General features: G+C 33.7%; 1 protein-coding gene and 1 long non-coding RNA gene across 4 annotated transcripts in view; both read left to right on the forward strand.

The window, feature by feature from the left end:
• Nucleotides 1-19,014, forward strand: part of PSPC1 (paraspeckle component 1) — a 113,739-nt gene that overhangs the window by 49,891 nt on the left and 44,834 nt on the right. Inside the window, exons 7-8 of one of the 3 annotated variants that reach the window (XM_028531731.2) lie at nucleotides 14,493-14,550; nucleotides 18,159-18,328. The exons of the other annotated variants lie outside the window; for them this stretch is intronic. Of the exons in view, the coding sequence (XP_028387532.1) occupies nucleotides 14,493-14,550; nucleotides 18,159-18,328 (228 nt within the window). The remainder of the gene's footprint in view (nucleotides 1-14,492; nucleotides 14,551-18,158; nucleotides 18,329-19,014) is intronic. 3 annotated transcript variants of the gene reach the window in all.
• On the forward strand, nucleotides 2,838-5,031 carry LOC118498947. The gene is made up of 2 exons (XR_004901438.1): nucleotides 2,838-4,586; nucleotides 4,776-5,031. It is a non-coding gene; the product is annotated as an uncharacterized LOC118498947 (long non-coding RNA).

The following is a 19,014-nucleotide window of genomic DNA, read 5'->3' on the forward strand; positions in this document are numbered from 1 at the left end:
TTTGGCTAAATCCAGTAGCTGACAACCTTTGTACCACATGGAACTTAAGAAAATGCCCAAGATCAAACCAGCAAATAATTTGATACAGTGAATCTGGGTTGGAGCCATGGGACCTGCATTTTCAGAAGTTCTTCAGCTTACTTATTTTCTTCAGCAAAGATAGAACACTGCCAGCCATGTATGGAAATGAGAATAGGAGTAGTTGAAATTTTTATGGGCTCAGAGTCATTCTACTTGGGGGACGGATTCATACAGTTAACAGTGTAAATAGGACCACATTCTGTATGAATAGTTCTCTGTGTGAGTTTGGTATGAAAACTTAATTGGGCTTTCAGCCTGTATATGGGGGGAGAGTATTGTCTCAACTGATATGTTAATTTTTAGTTTTTTAAATGTTTCATTTAGACCAGGGGTCCACAGACTAGGATAGGCCAGGTCAAGTCTGAACACTGACTGTTTTCAGAACATTTCTATTGGAGTACAGCCATGTTGATACTTTGTTTATGGCTGCTTTACCTCAAAATGACATAGTTGACTAGTTGTGACACAACTGTATGAAATGATATCAAGACTCTGTGATTTTCAAAACCTTAAATATTTACTGTCTGGGCCTAAACCAGTAAAGTTTGGAGACCCCTGATCTAGGGATAATCTGGGGGTTGGGGGGAATCTATAAAAAGTGGCTCATTAAATGTTAACCAAACTCATAGAGTTTGCACATTAAAATGCAAATTTATTAATTTATATGTTCTTTTCCAGTGTTTTTAGAAGGCTCATTGAGCAGAGCACCTCATATCCTAGACCCAAGGTTCCTGAAGAATCCAAATTAGTGCCAGAAGTTACATTGATAGTCATGGTTATGGATAAGAGCAAAGTTACGAGAAGACTGATAAAGCATCTCTGCTCACAGCTAATAATTGAACTTTTTAAATCTTTTGTTTTAGTCAGTAGAGACATAAAGCATTGTTCTTGATCAGATGTTACCTCTTCTTGATCAGTATTGCCAAATTTAGCCTGCTGTTCAGTCAGCCACTTCTTCATGTCAGTCTCTTTTTTTCCTCTTGAGTGTTGGTATCATGTCTCTTATCATTTACCCTTGATTTAGTGCTAACCTAACTTGCACTGATGTACCATGTACAAAACTCAAAACGGACAGTTTGACCAATAATATCTCAGTAGGTGCTGGCAGAGAGAGCTGATCCTGATTATTATTAATGAATAGGTGCGAAATACATTTTCTGAAATGGTGTATGAATTTTTGAGAAGTTGCCATTTTGTGGTTTCCACATGGCTGTCATTCCTCTTTTTCTATGAATTACTTAGCTTTAATAAGAGATATGATTGTATTTCAGTAGAAGATTTTTTTGAGGTCTAAACACCTGAAACATTTGAACAGAGTAGTATTTCATAAGGATTTTAATAGCCTGTTCATCATTCTCTATAAGTCACTGAATAATTTTTGATGTCGAGTTTGTTGTTAGATTTAGATGTGACCTGCACTAGGCAGGTTATTGCGAATTACTGGTGTAATTGCAGCCCAGTTCCAGTGGTTTGAACATGATGGTGAAAATCAAAATGGATAATAACAATTAATATTGCAGTGGTCTGAAATATAATGCTGTAGTTGTGACCATTTTTATATTGTTAATATGTTCTAAAAATTCGTTAAAATAATTGAATTGATTTCCTACAACGAGCTAAGAACTTTTCTGAATATTTGGGATGCTACAAAATTGGAACTTAACAAACTTTTATAGTCATGAAAACAAAGCAAGATAGATGTTTATAGTGTTCACATATACTCTTGGAAGTGATCTCTAGGATTTTTACAAATCGGGTTGAAGATATATGTCAATTTAAACCAGCTGTTGAAATCTTCGATCACTTCTCAAAAGGATTATTTGTTTTAATAATATCCAATCATATGTAGGGAAAACAAAGGTTCATTCAAACTGGAAGAAATGAATATGGGTATTATATAAAATTAGTTTTTTATAGCGGACATGCCATGTCTCTGGCGAAGTAGGATAAATGATCATGGTAATTGTATGTTCAGATTATAGTAGTTTTCTTCCCCCGTTTTATTACTTCTATTTAAAAGTCTTCTGAGTGAGTCTAGATGGAAATGGTTACTGAGTCCCTTATACCCTGAATACATACTATCAGAGGGCATACTATTGTACTTATTTATTTATGTGTCATATTAGATGATTCTGTCTCATTGTGTTACCTTCCACTAGGGTTTCAGAGAGGCTCATAATCAAGAAACATTTTCATATCTTTTTCCCTCTTGGAGTAAGCCTGTATACGTATACTCAGTGCATACATTACCTCCTTTCACTAGTAACCCCTGCTGTGGTCCTGTATCCTTTTCAATATGATTCTGACTTTGCTGTCCACTTTGAGCTCTGAATTTTTTCAGGTTGGAAACCTATGTCATGTTGTAGTCACATAGATATGAACTGGGAGAATTAAATGGTGGTTTGATGTCTGATTTTTCAAATACCAGTGCAGTTTATTCATGTGGTTTTCAGTGTTCTTTATAGGGCCACTGTACCTCAACATTGATTGAATACCACTATCACATGTTAATATCAGTAGTTTTCGAAACATAGGTGGTATTGAGCCACAACTGTTTTTGTAGACTTCATGATGGAATTACATAATGAAGAGTGAATTTTAAAGAGTTAAATAACCCACAATTATTTATGCTTGTTTTTTTCACCTAATTTTTCTTCCTCTTTAAAAAGATTTTATTTATTTATTTATTTATTTATTTATTTATTTATTTATAGGGAAAGGGAGGGAGAGAAACATTATTGTGTGGTTGCCTCTCATGCGCTGTCTACTGGGGATCTGGTCTGCAACCCAGGCATGAGCCCTGACTGGGGATTGAACTAGAAGTACTCTGGTTTTCAGGGCGGTGCTCAATCCACTGAGCCACAGCCAGAGTTTAATTTTTCAGTATGTGGATTCCACTTGAATATCCTTTCAGAGCATTACACTTATAGGAAAACTCAGAGGTTTCCATTTACTGTAGAGGATACAGAGGTGAATTAAGCCCAGGGTCCTGTCTGAGGATTTCAGAGTATTTTGGGTACAGAATATCTCTGTAGAGTATGAGAGAGATAGAGCTAAAAAGTTCAGAGAATTTAGAGATTCTCTCCTAGCATCAGGATTATCATTGAACATTCTCAGCACTGTTGTGCAACTGATTTTTTTTTCTTAAATGATATGATTGGTTTATTATTCCACTGTACTGTAGGTATACCACATGTCTTTTCATTTGAATTGGTAAGTTTTTCTAATCTTAACTTGGTTCAGAATGGTAAGATCTTTTAGCTAACATTTATCTTTTTTGAGGAGTTTGAAGAGAGTCAACATTGGTGAATAGAAGTATTCAACTGAAGTAAACAGGTTTTTGAAATGTCCAGTATATGAATAATGAGAATTTTGTTTAATTACTAAATAATTTGAATTAATAGCAAAAGATTTTATTTAACTTGTTACTTTTGCTTTGTAACTTCTTAATATTTAGAGCCCTTTTATAGAACCTGTCCTACAGTGTAACATGATTTTATCTATATATTTTTAAATCCTTACCCAAGGATGTGTTTATTGATTTCAAAGAGGAAAGGGGGTAGGGAGAAACAGACAGATGACACATCGATGTGAGAGAAACATTGGTTGCGGGATTGATCCCACAACCAAGGTATGTACCCTGGTTGGGAATTGAACCTGCAACCTTTTGGTGTACTGGATGACACTCCAACCAACTAAGCCACCTGACCAGGGCATGGTGATTATAGTTTTAAAAATCTTTTGTAGGCCAATCAATATCTAGTTATCTTCTGTACTTCACATTAAGGGCAATAAGCTCTGGTAGTATCACCTGAAATGGCAGAATTTTATACCAGATCACACAGAATAGATATGAATGTCAGTTTCCATGTGTAGCTATTAATTAAACTACTAGTAATGTAGGAGATAGGGATTTGAGTTTGTAAGCATGCTCTGCTGATGAAATGTATGTGTTTCTGCTTCAAATTTCAAATAATTAAAAATACATGGGTAAGTTTGCGTCTTTTACTTAGGACATACCTTACTATATTGTGTTTCATGTTTCAAATCCTTTCTGGTTGTAAATTTGTCGTGTTTCTCACAAGATGTTTCCTTGATTTGGCATATTTTTTTTTTTTCTAAATCCTCTTTTTTAAAAATTAATATGCTTGTTAGAGTAGTTTCTCTTGTAAAAAACTTTGAATTTTATTCCATTACCACTTAAATATTATTTAAAAATTGCTATACATATATTGAATCTGTTGCTTTGAGTTATCTACATAGAAAAATATATACTGGGACACAGTTTGAAATACATTAAGTTCATTAAGATAATTTGCTTAATATCTAGTATCACAAACAGAAGAAGATACTCTCTATTAAATATGTGTTTAATTTTCCACACATTAGAACACATTGTTTGCTTCTTCCACTGTTTGCTTCTGTTTGTGGTACTAAGTTGGAATAGTTTCGTATGCAGTTTATATTTATTCTTTGGCTTCATCTTTCGTACCTTAATCTGGCCAGTCATGATAGTAGTGTTTTTTTTTAAAGATTTTATTTATTTATTTTTAGAGAGGGAAGGGAGGGAGAAAGAGAGAGAGAAACATCAATGTGCAGTTGCTGGGGGCTGTGGCCTGCGCCCTGACTGGGAATCGGACCTGCAATGCTTTGGTTTGCAGCCCGTGCTCAATCCACTGAGCTGTGCCAGCCAGGGCATGATAGTAGTTTTGACTTTGATGAGAAAATATACTGGTAAGGGGTTGGTAAAAAAGTGCAAACTAGTCTCTAGTGTTATGTGAGGTTTGGTTTGATACTATATTATAAAGTTCTGTGTTTGTGTTATAGCTGTGATACTGTTATTGATACCATTGTTGCTGATTTACAATTTCTATTTAAAAGTCGTCTGAGTTTGGGATAAAATAACTAAATTTGAAGACTAATTCCTAATCAATATCATTTTTTAAAACATTTTATTGTTTATGCTGTTAGTTATCCCAAATTTTCCCCCTTTGCCCATCTCCGCCCAGCCTGCCTTCCATTTCCATTATTAGTCCACATACCATTGTCCATTTTCCATTTTCCATTGGTCCTTCATATATGTTCCTTGACTAATCCTCATTTCCTTTCAAATAGTCTCCCACTCTCCTCTTATACTGCTGTCAGTTTATTCCATGATTCTGTGCATGTGGTTCTCGTTGGCTCGTTACTTTTGTTCATTAGAGTCTTCTTGTGAGATTATATCGTATTTGTGATTGCAGTTTTTCAAAAGATTTTATTATTAATTAATTTATTTATTTATTTATTTTAGAGAGGGGGAAGGGAGGGAGAAAGAGGAAGAGAAACATCGGGGTGTGGTTTCCCTACTGGGGGCCTGGCCAGCAACCCAGGCATGTGTTCTGGACTGGGAATTGAACTGGTGACTCTACTTTGCAAGCTGGCACTCAATCCAATTATTTTTTTTAAAGAATTATTTTACAATAATTCTTTACAATTACAGTTACAATTATTTTTTTTTAAAGAATTTGCTTGTTTATTTTTAGAGAAGGAGAGAAACATCAATGTGTGGTTGTCTTTCATGTGCCCCCTAACTGGGGACCTTGCCCACAACCCAGGCATGTGTCCTAGGCTGGGAATCAAACTGGCAACCCTTTAGTTTGCAGGCTGGTGCTTGATCCACTGAGCCACACCAGTCAGGGCTACAGTTACAGTTTTTAAAAGCGCCTCCTCAGAGAGAGTTTGCCATAACTCTTGAAAATGTCCCTCAGTTATATAGATTGAAAATAAAATTCTCAGCTGAATGTTAATTTGTTTGAAATCTTTATTCCCCTCTGTCCTGATGCATGCTGGATTATATGTAATTACATTTAATTCATGTTTAGTTAGAAAGCTACCCCGTATATTACAAAGGGCGGCATTTAATTTTGCTACATAGTCCGTTGAATTTGATGGTGACATCAGAATAATCTGCTTACTGAGTTACCTGAACCGGACTTTAAAAATACATTGTTTAGCCTTGGCTGGTGTGGCTCAGTGGATTGAGCACTGGCCTGTGAACCAAAGGGTCACCAGTTCGATTCCCAGTCAGGGCACATGCCTGGGTTGTGGGCCAACCCAGTAGTCCAGTGGGGGTTACTCAAGAGGCAACCACACGTTGATGTTTCCCTATCTTTCTCCCTCCCTTACCCTCTCTAAAAAAAAAAATACAGTCTTTAAAAAAATTGAGTGAATCTAGTTTGAAGTATATATCTTTAGATTAATGAGTACAGTGAGCTAAACATAAGTCCCCCTACTTGGATTTGTTCTGTTTCTGGTCTGAAATTTAACCAGTATTATTTTGTGACTAACACTTGTGATACAAAGTAAGATAATTCTGCAAAACACTTTAAAGGTTTTTTTTTAAAAGGTAGACTTTTAAAAAATAGTTTCAAGTGTACCACAGAATTGAGCAGAAGGTACAGAAAATTTTCATGTGCCTCTTTCCCCCACATATACACAGACTCCTTCACTATCAGATTGTCACACCACAGAGGGGTACATTTATTGTAATTTACACAATCTTCACCACCCGGAGTTTATATTAGGATTCACAATTGGTATTGCACATTCTTTGGGTTCATACAAATGTACAATGTTTTGGATACACTGTTTTAGTGGCACACAGAGTAGTTTCGCTGCCCTAAAATTTTCTGTGTTCAGCCTGTTTCTCCCCAACCACTGTTTCTTAATTGATTGATTGATTTTAGGGAGGGAATGAGGTACTTCCTTCCTTTTAGAAAAAATATTTATTGATTTTTAGAGAGGGAAGGTTGAGAGAGAGAGAGAGAGAGAGAGAGAGAGAGAGAGAGAGAGAGAGAAATATTGATCTGTCGTTCCACTTACTTATACATTCATTGGTTGATTCTTGTATGTGCCCTGATTGGTAGTGAAACCACAACCTTGGTGTATCCAGACAACCCTCTAACCAACTGATCTACCTGGCCAGGGCCACTGATTCTTGTACTGTCTCCATAGTTTTGCCTTTTCCAGAATGTCATATAGTTGGAATCATATTAGCCATTTGATAGTGTCTGTTTTCTGTTTTAAAGAGTTTGTTTATTTTTAGGGAGAGGGAAAGGGAGGGAAAAAGAAAGAGAGGGAGAGAAACTTGGGAGACACATTGTGATTGGTTGCCTCTTGTATGTGCCCTGACCAGGGACTGAACCCACAACCCAGGAATGTGCCCTGATGGAATTGAACTTGTGACCTTTTGCTTTGTGGGATGATGCCCAGCTAACTCAGCCACACAGAGTTAGGGCTGATACTGGCTTCTAAGTAATATTCATTTAAGGTTCCTCTGTGTTTTCATGGCTTGACAGCTCATTTATTTTTAGTGCTGAATAATATTTTATTGTCTGAATGTACCACATCTTTGTTGCTTGTAAGTTTTGGCCATTATAAGTAAGGCACCTACATACATCCATGTGCAAGTTTTTGCATAGACATAAATTTTCAACTCCTTTTATTATATACTTAGGAGAGTGATTGCTGGATCCTTATTGTAAGGGTATGTTTAGTTTTGTAAGAAACTGTCTTTCAAAGTGGGTATACCAGTTTGAATTTCTACTAGCATGAATGAGGAGAGTTCCTGTTGCTCCACATCATTGTCAGCATTTTCTGTTGCTAGTGTTCAAGATTTTGGCCTTTCTAATAGGTGTTATGGTATGTCATTGTTTTAATTTGCAATTTCCTGATAATATATGATGTAAAGCTTTATTTCAACAATGATAAAACTGAGGGCCATTTCCTCAATATTGATGGGTGCAGATATTTTGGCATGCATGCAAATTAAGGGGAAAAACACCATTGATTTTATATATTAAAAGATTGTTTTATGTTACTGAAAGTCTGTTGCCCTATCCCTATCCAGCTCTGTGTGTGTGTGTGTACAAAGTGTTTTGGAAATTGTTTTTAATTGCCTCGTTTAAAAATGTTAAGTTTTCCAAACATTCTCTGTTGGTTATGTTGGAAAGTTTGCATGATATTGGGTTGTGTCAATGGGAACATGTCTTCTTTCCCTTTTTAGTTTAAAATTATTTTACTTTTTAAAGGAAGAGATAGCTTTGTTAATGCATACTTTTTAGTATCTCAACACGCCTTTTTAAAACATTTTTTATTGTTGCTCAAGTGCAGTTTTCTGCCTCTCCCCACCTCCCTCCCCCCCGTCCCCCCGCCCCCCCTTGTTATTGTCCATGTGTCCTTTATAATTGTTCTGCAAACCCTTCATCAACACCTTTTAAATGAGTAATTTTTTTTTTGACAAAGAGGCCTACTTTCATTTTCAGATTTTTTTATACCTATTTAAATATTTCATGTACTTGAATTTTGTTCCATTCTTTATTTTAAAGTTCATTGTGTTTGTTACCTATTATTTCTGGATACTAATCCTCTTTAATTTCTCCCTGGACAATTTGGCTCTCTAATAATCATATTATTCTTTTAATTCTCTAATGAAAAAGAAAAGATATGTTTCCAAGTGGTAAATGTAATTTGTATTTAGGAAAATGTTTTGGAATATTGGATGATAAAACGATAGAATCTTGTTACCTGCCAGAATGAATACGTTTTTCTGAAACCATATTTCCTTTAATAGGCTTAAATTTTCTATATCTGTATATTTACATCAGGATTTTTAGCAATTTCTTTATTAAGACATGGAACCTAAATAGCTCATGGTGATCCCCAATCTTTAGAATCTTTTTAGAGACATACATGAGATGTCTTTATGAATTAGAGTAATGATGGTGGTTATTAACTGAGTTCACTCAAACAAAAATTTAGATTGATCACAGTGTTAAATTAACAAACGTTGTTTCTGAATGCAAAATGTTGTCCCAATTGATACATATGAACTATTTCTTGACTTCATTGTTTCCTAAACCTTTGGCATTCATAATACACATTATTTTAGCCTTGTTTATGTACTGTGTAAAACCTTTAAATTAGGTTACCTAGAAAAATAAAGACACTGTTTAAAGTCACAAATTGGTATCCTAAGTGGTAAAGAAAAGAAATCTGTAAATTACACTAAGCAGCATCAAATTCTGCACTTTTGGTATATACTGCTTTAGTTAATTTACATTACTGCAAATTGTCTGCTATTTTATGTTACTCAGACATTTTGGTTTTGAAATTATAGGCTTAAAAATTACTGATGAGACTCCAATGAGCTTTTCTTTAGATTGTATCAGTATTTTACCATATTAGAAATTTAAAAGTATTTTGAAAGAAAATGGGTTTTATTGGGAAGAGTGGCCTTATTTTACAATTAAAATTGTTATAAAAGATTTATTTATTTGAGAGAAAGGGAGGTGGAAAGAGAGGGAGAGAAACATTAATGGGTTGCCTCTCACTGCCCCCAACCTGGGATCTGGCCTGCAACTTAGACATGTTCCTTTGCTGGGAATCGTATCCCAAGCCAGTGCCCAACCCACTGAAACATACCTGCCGGGGCTTATTTTACACTTTTTTTTTTTTTTTTTTGCTCATTTCTGTAATGTTCAGCTGTAATGTAGGAAAAGTGATAGTGTTTTACTGTTTTGTAAATTTGCTTAATGTTTGACTTTATGGAGAATGGCTGGCTCTCCATACTTGTTTATGCATTCTATTTATTGCAGAATGCTCTTGGTTAAAGTACATGAAAAAAATCTAACTTCACACTGGAGATGTGTTTTAACCTTTCCCCATAATTGTGGATATTCTTGTTTGATACTACAGTAAAACTTGATAAGCAGTGGTTTCTTGGAAGTACTCTTTTACATTACAACCTATTGGTCTACTTTGAACTTGAACTCTGGCGTGATTTTTGTAATGCGATTACCCAACATTAGAAAAATACTGATTTATCCAGTTACACAAATATTTCAAATTTTAATGTATTTTATTATACAAAATTAAAAACCACATCTTAATACCAGTCACTGGGAACTTAACCAGAAAATGGGAACATTCGCCTGTCCAATGCTATTTCAAGAAAAGTTCATGTCCCAAGAAAAAAGTCTCATTTCTGTTTGCAGCACAGTTACAAGAATTGTTTTTCTTGAAATAATCACTCTACTTCAGAATGCAGCAGACATACTTTATGTATATATTCTATGTTGTTGAATAGAGCATTAAAAAAGACATACCCAAGGATAATGATTTAATAACATTAACATTTTTTATGTCTTCATTAAGATAGTCATAATTGCATGTGAAGAATACAGTGATTTCTAGTAGGAATTGAATGCAAATGCTTTTGGTGTTTTTTAAAAAAGTATCATTTGTTTATTTGAGAGAGGGAAAGGGAAGGAGAAAGAGGGAGAAAAACTTCAATGTGTGGTTGCCTCCCGCACATCCCCTGTTGAGGGCATGACTTGGCTTGCAGCCCAAGCATGTTCTGACTGGGAATCGAACTGGCGACCCTTTGGTTTTCAGGTTGGTGGTCAATCCAGAGCCACACCAGCCATGGCTCTGAATGCAAGTGCTTTTGATTTGTGCCAAAACAACAGGATTTTTGCCCATGTCATTGCTTTTGCACCATCCAGCAATGTCGAGAGAGTGAAAAGTCATTAGATTATAATATGACTATGTTCTGTTGGTAATAAGACATGAAATAGTTTTATTTTTTAAGATTTTATTTAGTTTTAGAGAGGGAAGGGAGGGAGAAAGAGAGAGAGAGGGAGAGAGAGAGAAACATCAGTGTGCTGTTGCTGGGGGTCATGGCCTGCAACCCAGGCATGTACCCTGACTGGGAATCGAACTTTGGTTCGCACTTTGGTTCGCAGCCCGCGCTCAATCCACTGAGCTACGCCGGCCAGGGCTTGAAATAGTTTAAAATATGTACATTCCCCGAAAGGTTGTTGGGGACTCTGAGTACTCCATGAACCACACTTCCAAGAACTGCTTTTTGAATGGAGTGCTGCTTTAATAGGTACTGCTGAAAAATTAGTTACACTTTGCTTATTTTGTTGGTCACTGAATTTAAGCTCTTCAGTGACGAGCTGTTAGGAATACCAATGCATAACTCTTAATAGAAAGTCACACTTTATAAACATTGTAAGATTAAGTTTTAAAATCTCGTCTTTTGTTTTTGTTGGAATTCTTAAAACATGAAAGAATCTTATGAATGTGAAAATTTCACAAAGTCTTATTTTGGCAGAATTTATAGATCAGCTCAACTACTTTATATGTTATGACCTTGAATAATTATTTAACAGCTCTGTGCCTCAATATTATGATCCTAAAATAAAATGATAATAAACCTACTTACAGGCTTGCTATGAGGATTAATTGAGTTAAAAAGTTTCATTATAACTTTTATTGTTTCATTGCATTGTAGTCTTTGGAGATTTGTTTATAGGTTATTTCATGTTAAACAAGTCTTAATTTTTGCTGATATAATTATTAAAATTTGTATTATAAAATTATGACATGTATTATGTGCCACTTCTAATTTAAAATTATTAGTAATTCAAGGTGGCTCCGTGGTGCAATGGATAGTGCATTGGACTTCTAAAATTATTAGTAATTCATAGAAGTGAAGGCCTTGTGTATTACTTCAGTTATAGTGAAATTCTTCAAGTGATTCTCCTTATTGATACTTGATATATCAAGTTATAGTAATAAGTGCTATGTTAATTTCCATTGATAATACTATCCATAAGTAAAAGCTCTGCATGTTTTGTTTTACTAGAAGTATATAATATTGGATTTATGGAAAGAAAATAACCTTAAGACATGACTGATTAGGTGAAAACTTCTTTTGCTTCTTCTGAAATAATTTAAAAATGATCTGTTATCTATTCTTTTTTAAAGATTTTGTTTATTTTTAGAGGGGAAAGGAGGGAGAAAGGCAGGGAGAGAAACATCAATGTGTGGTTGCCTCTTACGTATCCCCCACTTGGAACCTGGCCCACAACCCATTCATGTGCCCTGACTGAATTGAACTGGTGACCCTTTGCTTCGCAGGTCTGCACACAGTCCACGGAGCCACACCAGCCAGGACTAATTATTATTATTTTTTAAATTATGAGTAAAGTTGTATAAAATAATACCAAATGATGTTCTTTAAAGAAATGTCAACATTAATAAATTAATTGAATGTATGTATATTCAGTGAAACATGCTATACTATGCAATATAAATTATTATTTTAATAATAGTTTACAATAGTTTTAATAATAATAATAGTTTACATTAGCATGGATAATCGTAAGGCATGCTGATTATTTCATTTAAAGAAATGTATTTTAGAACTGGAATCAGTTTATAATAGAGCATCAGGAAGGGAAAATATTATAGCAGCTGTTGAATAATTGATTTAAAACTATAGATCTCTTCAGTGTGTTAATTAATGTTTTCCACAAAATTCCATTAATGAAGAAAATGGAGTAATAGAATAATTTAAGAATAATATTTAAAAAGTGCTTAGCCTTATGAATAAGAAATCTAAACATTGTTCAGAAAGTGATAGGTATAGGTAAAGCTGAAGTTATAAAAAGAATAGAAATGGTAGTCTCTCTCCCTTGTTCCCACATGTGAATCAGGCATTCAGTTAGGTGTTAGGTTATATAAGAGAGATTTGAAAATTGAAGTTTAAGCAGTGAGACTATAATAATTACCTCCTGTTAATCATTAGGTATTGCATTTCTAATCTTTCATAGTTAAGGCAAATACAAAAGTAAAAATATAACTTAAACCCTTGTTTTCCCCCACAGGATATCATTGTTATAAAATGCACATATTAAATATCTTACATAAGTAATACCTGGAAGATTTGGGGTATACTGATGCTGTCCACACTCTGTCAGTATATTTGGATATGTCAACTTGTTTTATTGATAATAGTGCTAAGTGTGATTGTAAAATAGTATTTTCCATATAATTGGAAAATTATATAACAGTTTAATAAAATACTCTTTTTTACTGGTCATTATTAGCATCCATTAATAACCAAAAGTTTTAATTTTAAAGATTTTATTTATTTTTAGTGAGAGTGGAAGGGAAGGAGAGAGACAAGAGAAGCAGCAATGTGTGGCTGCCTTTTGCATGCTCCCTAGTGGAGATCTGACCTGCAGCCCAGGCATGTGCCCTGACTGGGAATCCAACTAGCAACTGTTTGTTTCGCAGGCCCGTGCCCAGTTCACTAAGCCACACCAACCAGGGCTAATAATCAAAAGTTTTATGGACATTTATTTTTAGGGAAGTTAACAAATAGCTTTGAGAAAGTTTTGGCATTTAAATTTTCTAAATAATGTAGCATTTTCTCAAGATGCTGGGCACATTGGTATTTTTCTTGTTCTGTGCTTAAAGGTTTCCTTTTGAGGCATCTCCATTAGGTTAGATAGGCAGTTATTTGTTGCTTAGTGCCATTTATGCATCACATACTTGTATTTCCTTTATTTCTAGCTTATAGATGCTTTTCACTAGTATTTTGTATTATTAACTGGTATTTTAAACAAACCCTAATAAAATGGCTTTTAACAATAGAAATACACCTTATTTAGATTCAGGCATTGCTACTTTTGTCTGAAATGTCCTTTAGGCTCACTACATTTAACATACTTGTCTGATATTGGGAAAGATAATCAAATAATAATTCAAATTGCAGCTATTATATGTTGAGTCATTTCACCAAGAGAATTCATTGAAGTGAATTCTTTATGGTTGGTGTTACTAAATTTAGAGTTTTGTAGGAAGCAGTTTCTATACTGAAATTAAGATATTTTTTACATTTGTGTGACTTTTTGTGTCACAGTTAAAAAGTCAGGAGCATTTTGTTTTAGAACTTGTCAACTGTGTAAGAGAAGGGATGTTATGTTGAATGTTTAATAACTACATGTGCATAGTAGAGACTTTTAAGGTAGACCTATATAGGTCCTAGTTGAAATAATGCTTCAGCACTTGAGTAAAAATGCAAGCATGAATTACAGTATTTCAAAAGTGAAAAGAATCTGTAACTTTTTAGCTTAGTGCCTCACAGCTGTTAGTGCTGTGTGTTTGAATGCATTTGAATATTAAAGTGGTAACAGTCATTTCTGTTTTAAGAGGTTAGTGACCTGGGAGAAAAAAAATCATTGGCCTTGGTGGTTATTAGTTTTTTTTTTTTTAATCCAATCCTCTGTCTTTGATCTATTGGAATAAAAACACTTAAAATAATTCTGTGGTTAATTTTATGCAATCTGATTGATTTATAATCTAGTATTATAAACTGGGTGCTTTGAACATTGTAGTAGTATAATAAGCCTGGGAGACTCAAGTTTCTTTTCAGTGTTCTTATTAAGTAAAAGATGTTGGAAAATTAAAGTTTTTTAATGGAAAGTGATATCCGAATTTATTCTTTTCTTTTTGATTTTAGATGGGAAATGTGATAAGATCGATAGGTTGACTGTGACAACTATGTTTACTTACAGAGAGAACAGGAAATGAGAATGGGTGATATGGGTCCCCGTGGAGCAATAAACATGGGAGGTAGGGATTGGAAGCAGAAGGCTTCTATAACTTACTTGTAATTCTTTGGGGAACTGTACATGCTGTTTGTGGTATCTACATGTCAGTAACAACAATTTGGAATAAACAGTTAAATGGTGAAATTTCTTACATTTATTAAATTGAAAAATACAAGTATATAAAAACATATGGCTAGGAAGAACCTTTTCATTTTGTTTAACTGAAGGCTAAAAGATGTACTAACTTTTAATAGATTTAATGAAAGAAACCTGTAACCAGGTTTTGATAAAATACTGAATTTGTTTAGTATTTGTGTCATGTAATATTTTAAAATTAAAGTTTACATCTTCAAATTGGCTTTTTTACCTTGGAAATTTTAGTACTTTTGTGTTATATATAGTGTTTCTAAAATTTTGGGGAATATTTTCTAAAATTTCTATTTTAATAGAAAATTTCTATTTTCTATTTCTATTGTATAACTTTGTGTAGCTAATTTTATTTGTTTTACTAAGTGTCTAACATTTTGCCTAACCTACAGTGTTGTGCACAGAAATGTGCTGTTTGGAGACATTACTTGTGAAGGAAATGAGATGTGCTTTGTACACTTAGATTAATGCATATCTTTAGGGTTGATACAAAGTTTTTTTCATTTTTGTTTTTTAAGAAAATGCCTATATTATTAACATCTGTAATATTGATAGGCTTATAACCAGGTTGTCAGGGAAACAGCACCAAGTAAATAAGCTAAGGAAAAATAAGTGTGGAAATTTTTTGTGTTATTAAATTTGAAATGTGATATGCTTAAAAAAGTTAGATAAGTAACTAAATTTTATATATTCCTTTTACATTGTCCCACTGAAGTTGTCAGGACTTTAAAATCTTTACATAACTGAAATGTACATATTGTAAAGAACACATTACCTTTACATTTCCATATGCATAATAACATGCACACCAATTAAGAAAATCCAGATTGTACTTAGGGTACATAGTGTATGGAATAAAAAATCTTAAAAGCATCTAATGTGTGGAACAAGTATTTTCCATGATGAGCTTCCTTTTCTCTTCTATGACAGTTTCTTTGCCACTGTCGGTTAGATGGTCTAAAATCATTTATTGATTCATTTGGTCACTTTTCTTATCTACCGAAGTAGTAATTAAGCATCTCGGGTATGTAAAATAAGCAGGAAACATGATCTTTAGCCATAAACAACTTCATTGTTAGTTAATATGATGGGTACATAAAATAATCAGTTGAGTAAATAAGTTGTAAAAATTGTGAATTATGAAATACAGTGGTATATATAATAAATACAAGTAGTTCCCTATTTATGTCTTTTTCAAAGTAAATTTTGGGATGGTCCATGTGGTTTTAAAGATGTGTCATAGTGACATAGGTCATTATGGATTGTAGGTCATTTGAAATGCCATTATAACTATTAGATTGCCATTAACATCAGAACTAAATTTCATATATTTCTGATGTTACAAGAGACCCAAAAACATTCTGGATGACTGCTTGATTAGCAATTTTACCAGAAGAAATATGAGACTATATGCCTTTAGATTCCTTAGTTAGTAAGGAATTTAAGAGAATTAAAAGTTTTATGGCATTTTATTCACCAGAGAACCATATTTACATTCAAGCATTTACTTAATTTCCTGAAGTCTAATTCATATAATTTTCTCCTCTTTATACTTTATTCAACATGAGACTTTATCCTAATGGTTTACTGGTGTTATGTATCATGAAGCAGTTGAGTGTTGCTGGTGACTCCGTAAATTGTCAAATTTTGTCAAGTTACATTGATAGAATGTGTCATTAGATGTCCTGGTGTATTGCCAGTGTGCATACCAAGTGAAACATAGGTTATAAAACAGTTTTTTAGGGAAACAGATAATTCTAACATTCTTTAGAATAGGTCTTTTTTAAAATTTTTTTAAAAAAATTATTTATTTTTAGAGAGGGAAGGGAGGGGGATAGAGAGAGAGAAACATCAATGTGCGGTTGCTGGGGGTCATGGCCTGCAACCCAGGCATGTACCCTGACTGGGAATCGAACCTGCGACGCTTTGGTTCGCAGCCCGCGCTCAATCCACTGAGCTACTCCAGCCAGGGCTAGAATAGATCTTTAAATTTAATTATAACTGTGTGGTAGAAGATACAACTCCTAAAAATAAGACCGTATTTCAGCTATTGATACTGGGAAATATTTTTGTTATTTTACTATACCTTTAGAATCTCACAAGTTAGATGTTAACAGTTATGTTCTATTAAAAAAAAACCAACTAAACAAAATGAAAAATGTAATCCTTCATCTGTTTTTAGGAAAGTTGAGGTAAGATTGATTCTTCCTAGATAGTGTCTTCACTCTTTCTCATTTCCATTGTGAGAGATGTTCTGGAAGTGTATTAACATTTATATTTATAGTTATACTAGGGGAATGTAAATGTTCTTGGATAGTTAAAAGTTATAGATTTATTAGCAAGAACACCTAGGGACTTAGGAAATAATTTCTTCCCTATGAAGTTTTGAAGTTTTCAGGTTACTAGGGAATGGGTTCAGAAAGAGCAGTGTTTTGCCAGATACTGACAGGAAGTAAGATTTTTCTTCCTTTCAGTTACTTCCTGGACTTAGCCATGTATGAAGTTCAGCTGCATAAGATACTGTGTAGAGTTGTGGGTTTCAGTGAATACATCAACTCCTGTTATAATGTGTTTTTGAGAAATTAAGTTTAAACTCATAAAATTTACCAACATAATGAAATACTAGAAGAGAACTGAAAGTTGAAGTCAATCTTTGTTATAAATTGTTAATGCTAAACAAGTATATGAAGAGTTTAAAAATGAAAAATTTGAGGAAGGTACCTAAAAGGCCATGTTTGAGGCCATTATAAGTGTAGTATTATATTATAGCACAAACACTATTGCAATTGACATGAGGCTGGGGTATGTCTTTCTGATGAAGAAGTTTGAAATATACCTGCTTGTTTTCATTTGCAGAATTTCAGCATGGCGAAAAATCTAAAAATCAAATGTATTAATACTTATTTGGTTGCAGTTGTTTTTAAAAATAAGCTTTGTCATGTTGAGTCATTTCAATTTTTTTTTGTTTAGATTACATATTTCTAACATAAAGCACCTCCTATAAAATTTTGGGAGGAGTTCTATACCTTTGTAAAAGCTACAGTGAACTTTATATATTAGAGGGAATGGATTCTCTTCTCTCAATGCAATTTACATGCTAATATTTTTAATCATAACTTTAAGAAAATCTTTTGTGGTTAAACTGGTAGAGTTTAGTCATCATTGTAAAGGGAGTGTTTTGTTAAAAAGCTAATCTAGCAAATAATACAGATTTTTTAAAAAGTTCTCAAGCTTTTACAGTCTCCAATGTCCTTAAATGATAGCTGTCTCATTTGTTTTATATACTTTTGTTTTTGGAATGAAAATTCTATTAGCGTAGGTAACAAACAGTTTGTTAACAGAATAGGTAGTTGAGTGTCCCATTTTCACGGAAGGAAAATTATTTTGATGATGTGGTCTGTATATATTGAATAAGTGTTGTTACATTTTTAATGCTTACTGAACTAAGATAGGACAGCTCTAAGTATAGATTGTTTTGCATAGATGCGTTTAGCCCAGCACCTGCTGGTAACCAAGGTCCTCCTCCAATGATGGGTATGAATATGAACAACAGAGGAACTATACCTGGCCCACCAATGGGTCCTGGTCCTGCCATGGGACCAGAAGGAGCAGCAAATATGGGAACTCCAATGATGCCAGATAATGGAGCAGTGGTAATGTATCATAAACATTATTTTGATTATATTAAATAATATTTACTCTGCCCCAAAGGTAACTTCACACTTAATATAGCTTGGCATCATTTGTTTTGGCAGTAAAGTTCAATGTGAAATGAGTAAAAAGTAATCTTGTGATGTTATATGTTGACATGAGAGGCAATGTTTAAGTATCTAGAGAGAGTTATAATTATCACCCATGGCATGCTTTATACTTAAGTGTGTAGCAAACACATGTTAATTACAGTTATTTTTATAGTGCTTTTAATTTTTATCCACCTCTTAGTAGCATTCAAGTGTTTTATGATTGTGTTCCGTTCCTGTGTGGACTCCTTATCTTTGTTGGGGGACAAAACTCCAGTGTATGTGAAAAACAGTTGTTAGTAAACATTTCTAAGGAAATGATCACTTGTTAATTTCAAAGAATTTAACTGTAAAATAATTTATATTATAGTTTAAAATTTTCATTCTTATATTGTAGAATTACTAATTACATTTGTTACTGAGTTAAAAGTAACAAATTTCATGTCTCGGTTTCAGAGTGTGAAGATATCTTTGTGTGCATTAAGTATTATAAAAAATGCTTTTCAGTAGTAATGCTTATATTTGAATTTCAGTAGCAAGACTTGATACCCGTTTCATTTCCTTGAAATCTATCACTGTTTAAATGAAGCTTTGTATTG

Source organism: Phyllostomus discolor, chromosome 2 (assembly GCF_004126475.2).
Source record: "Phyllostomus discolor isolate MPI-MPIP mPhyDis1 chromosome 2, mPhyDis1.pri.v3, whole genome shotgun sequence".
Lineage (NCBI taxonomy): Eukaryota > Metazoa > Chordata > Mammalia > Chiroptera > Phyllostomidae > Phyllostomus > Phyllostomus discolor.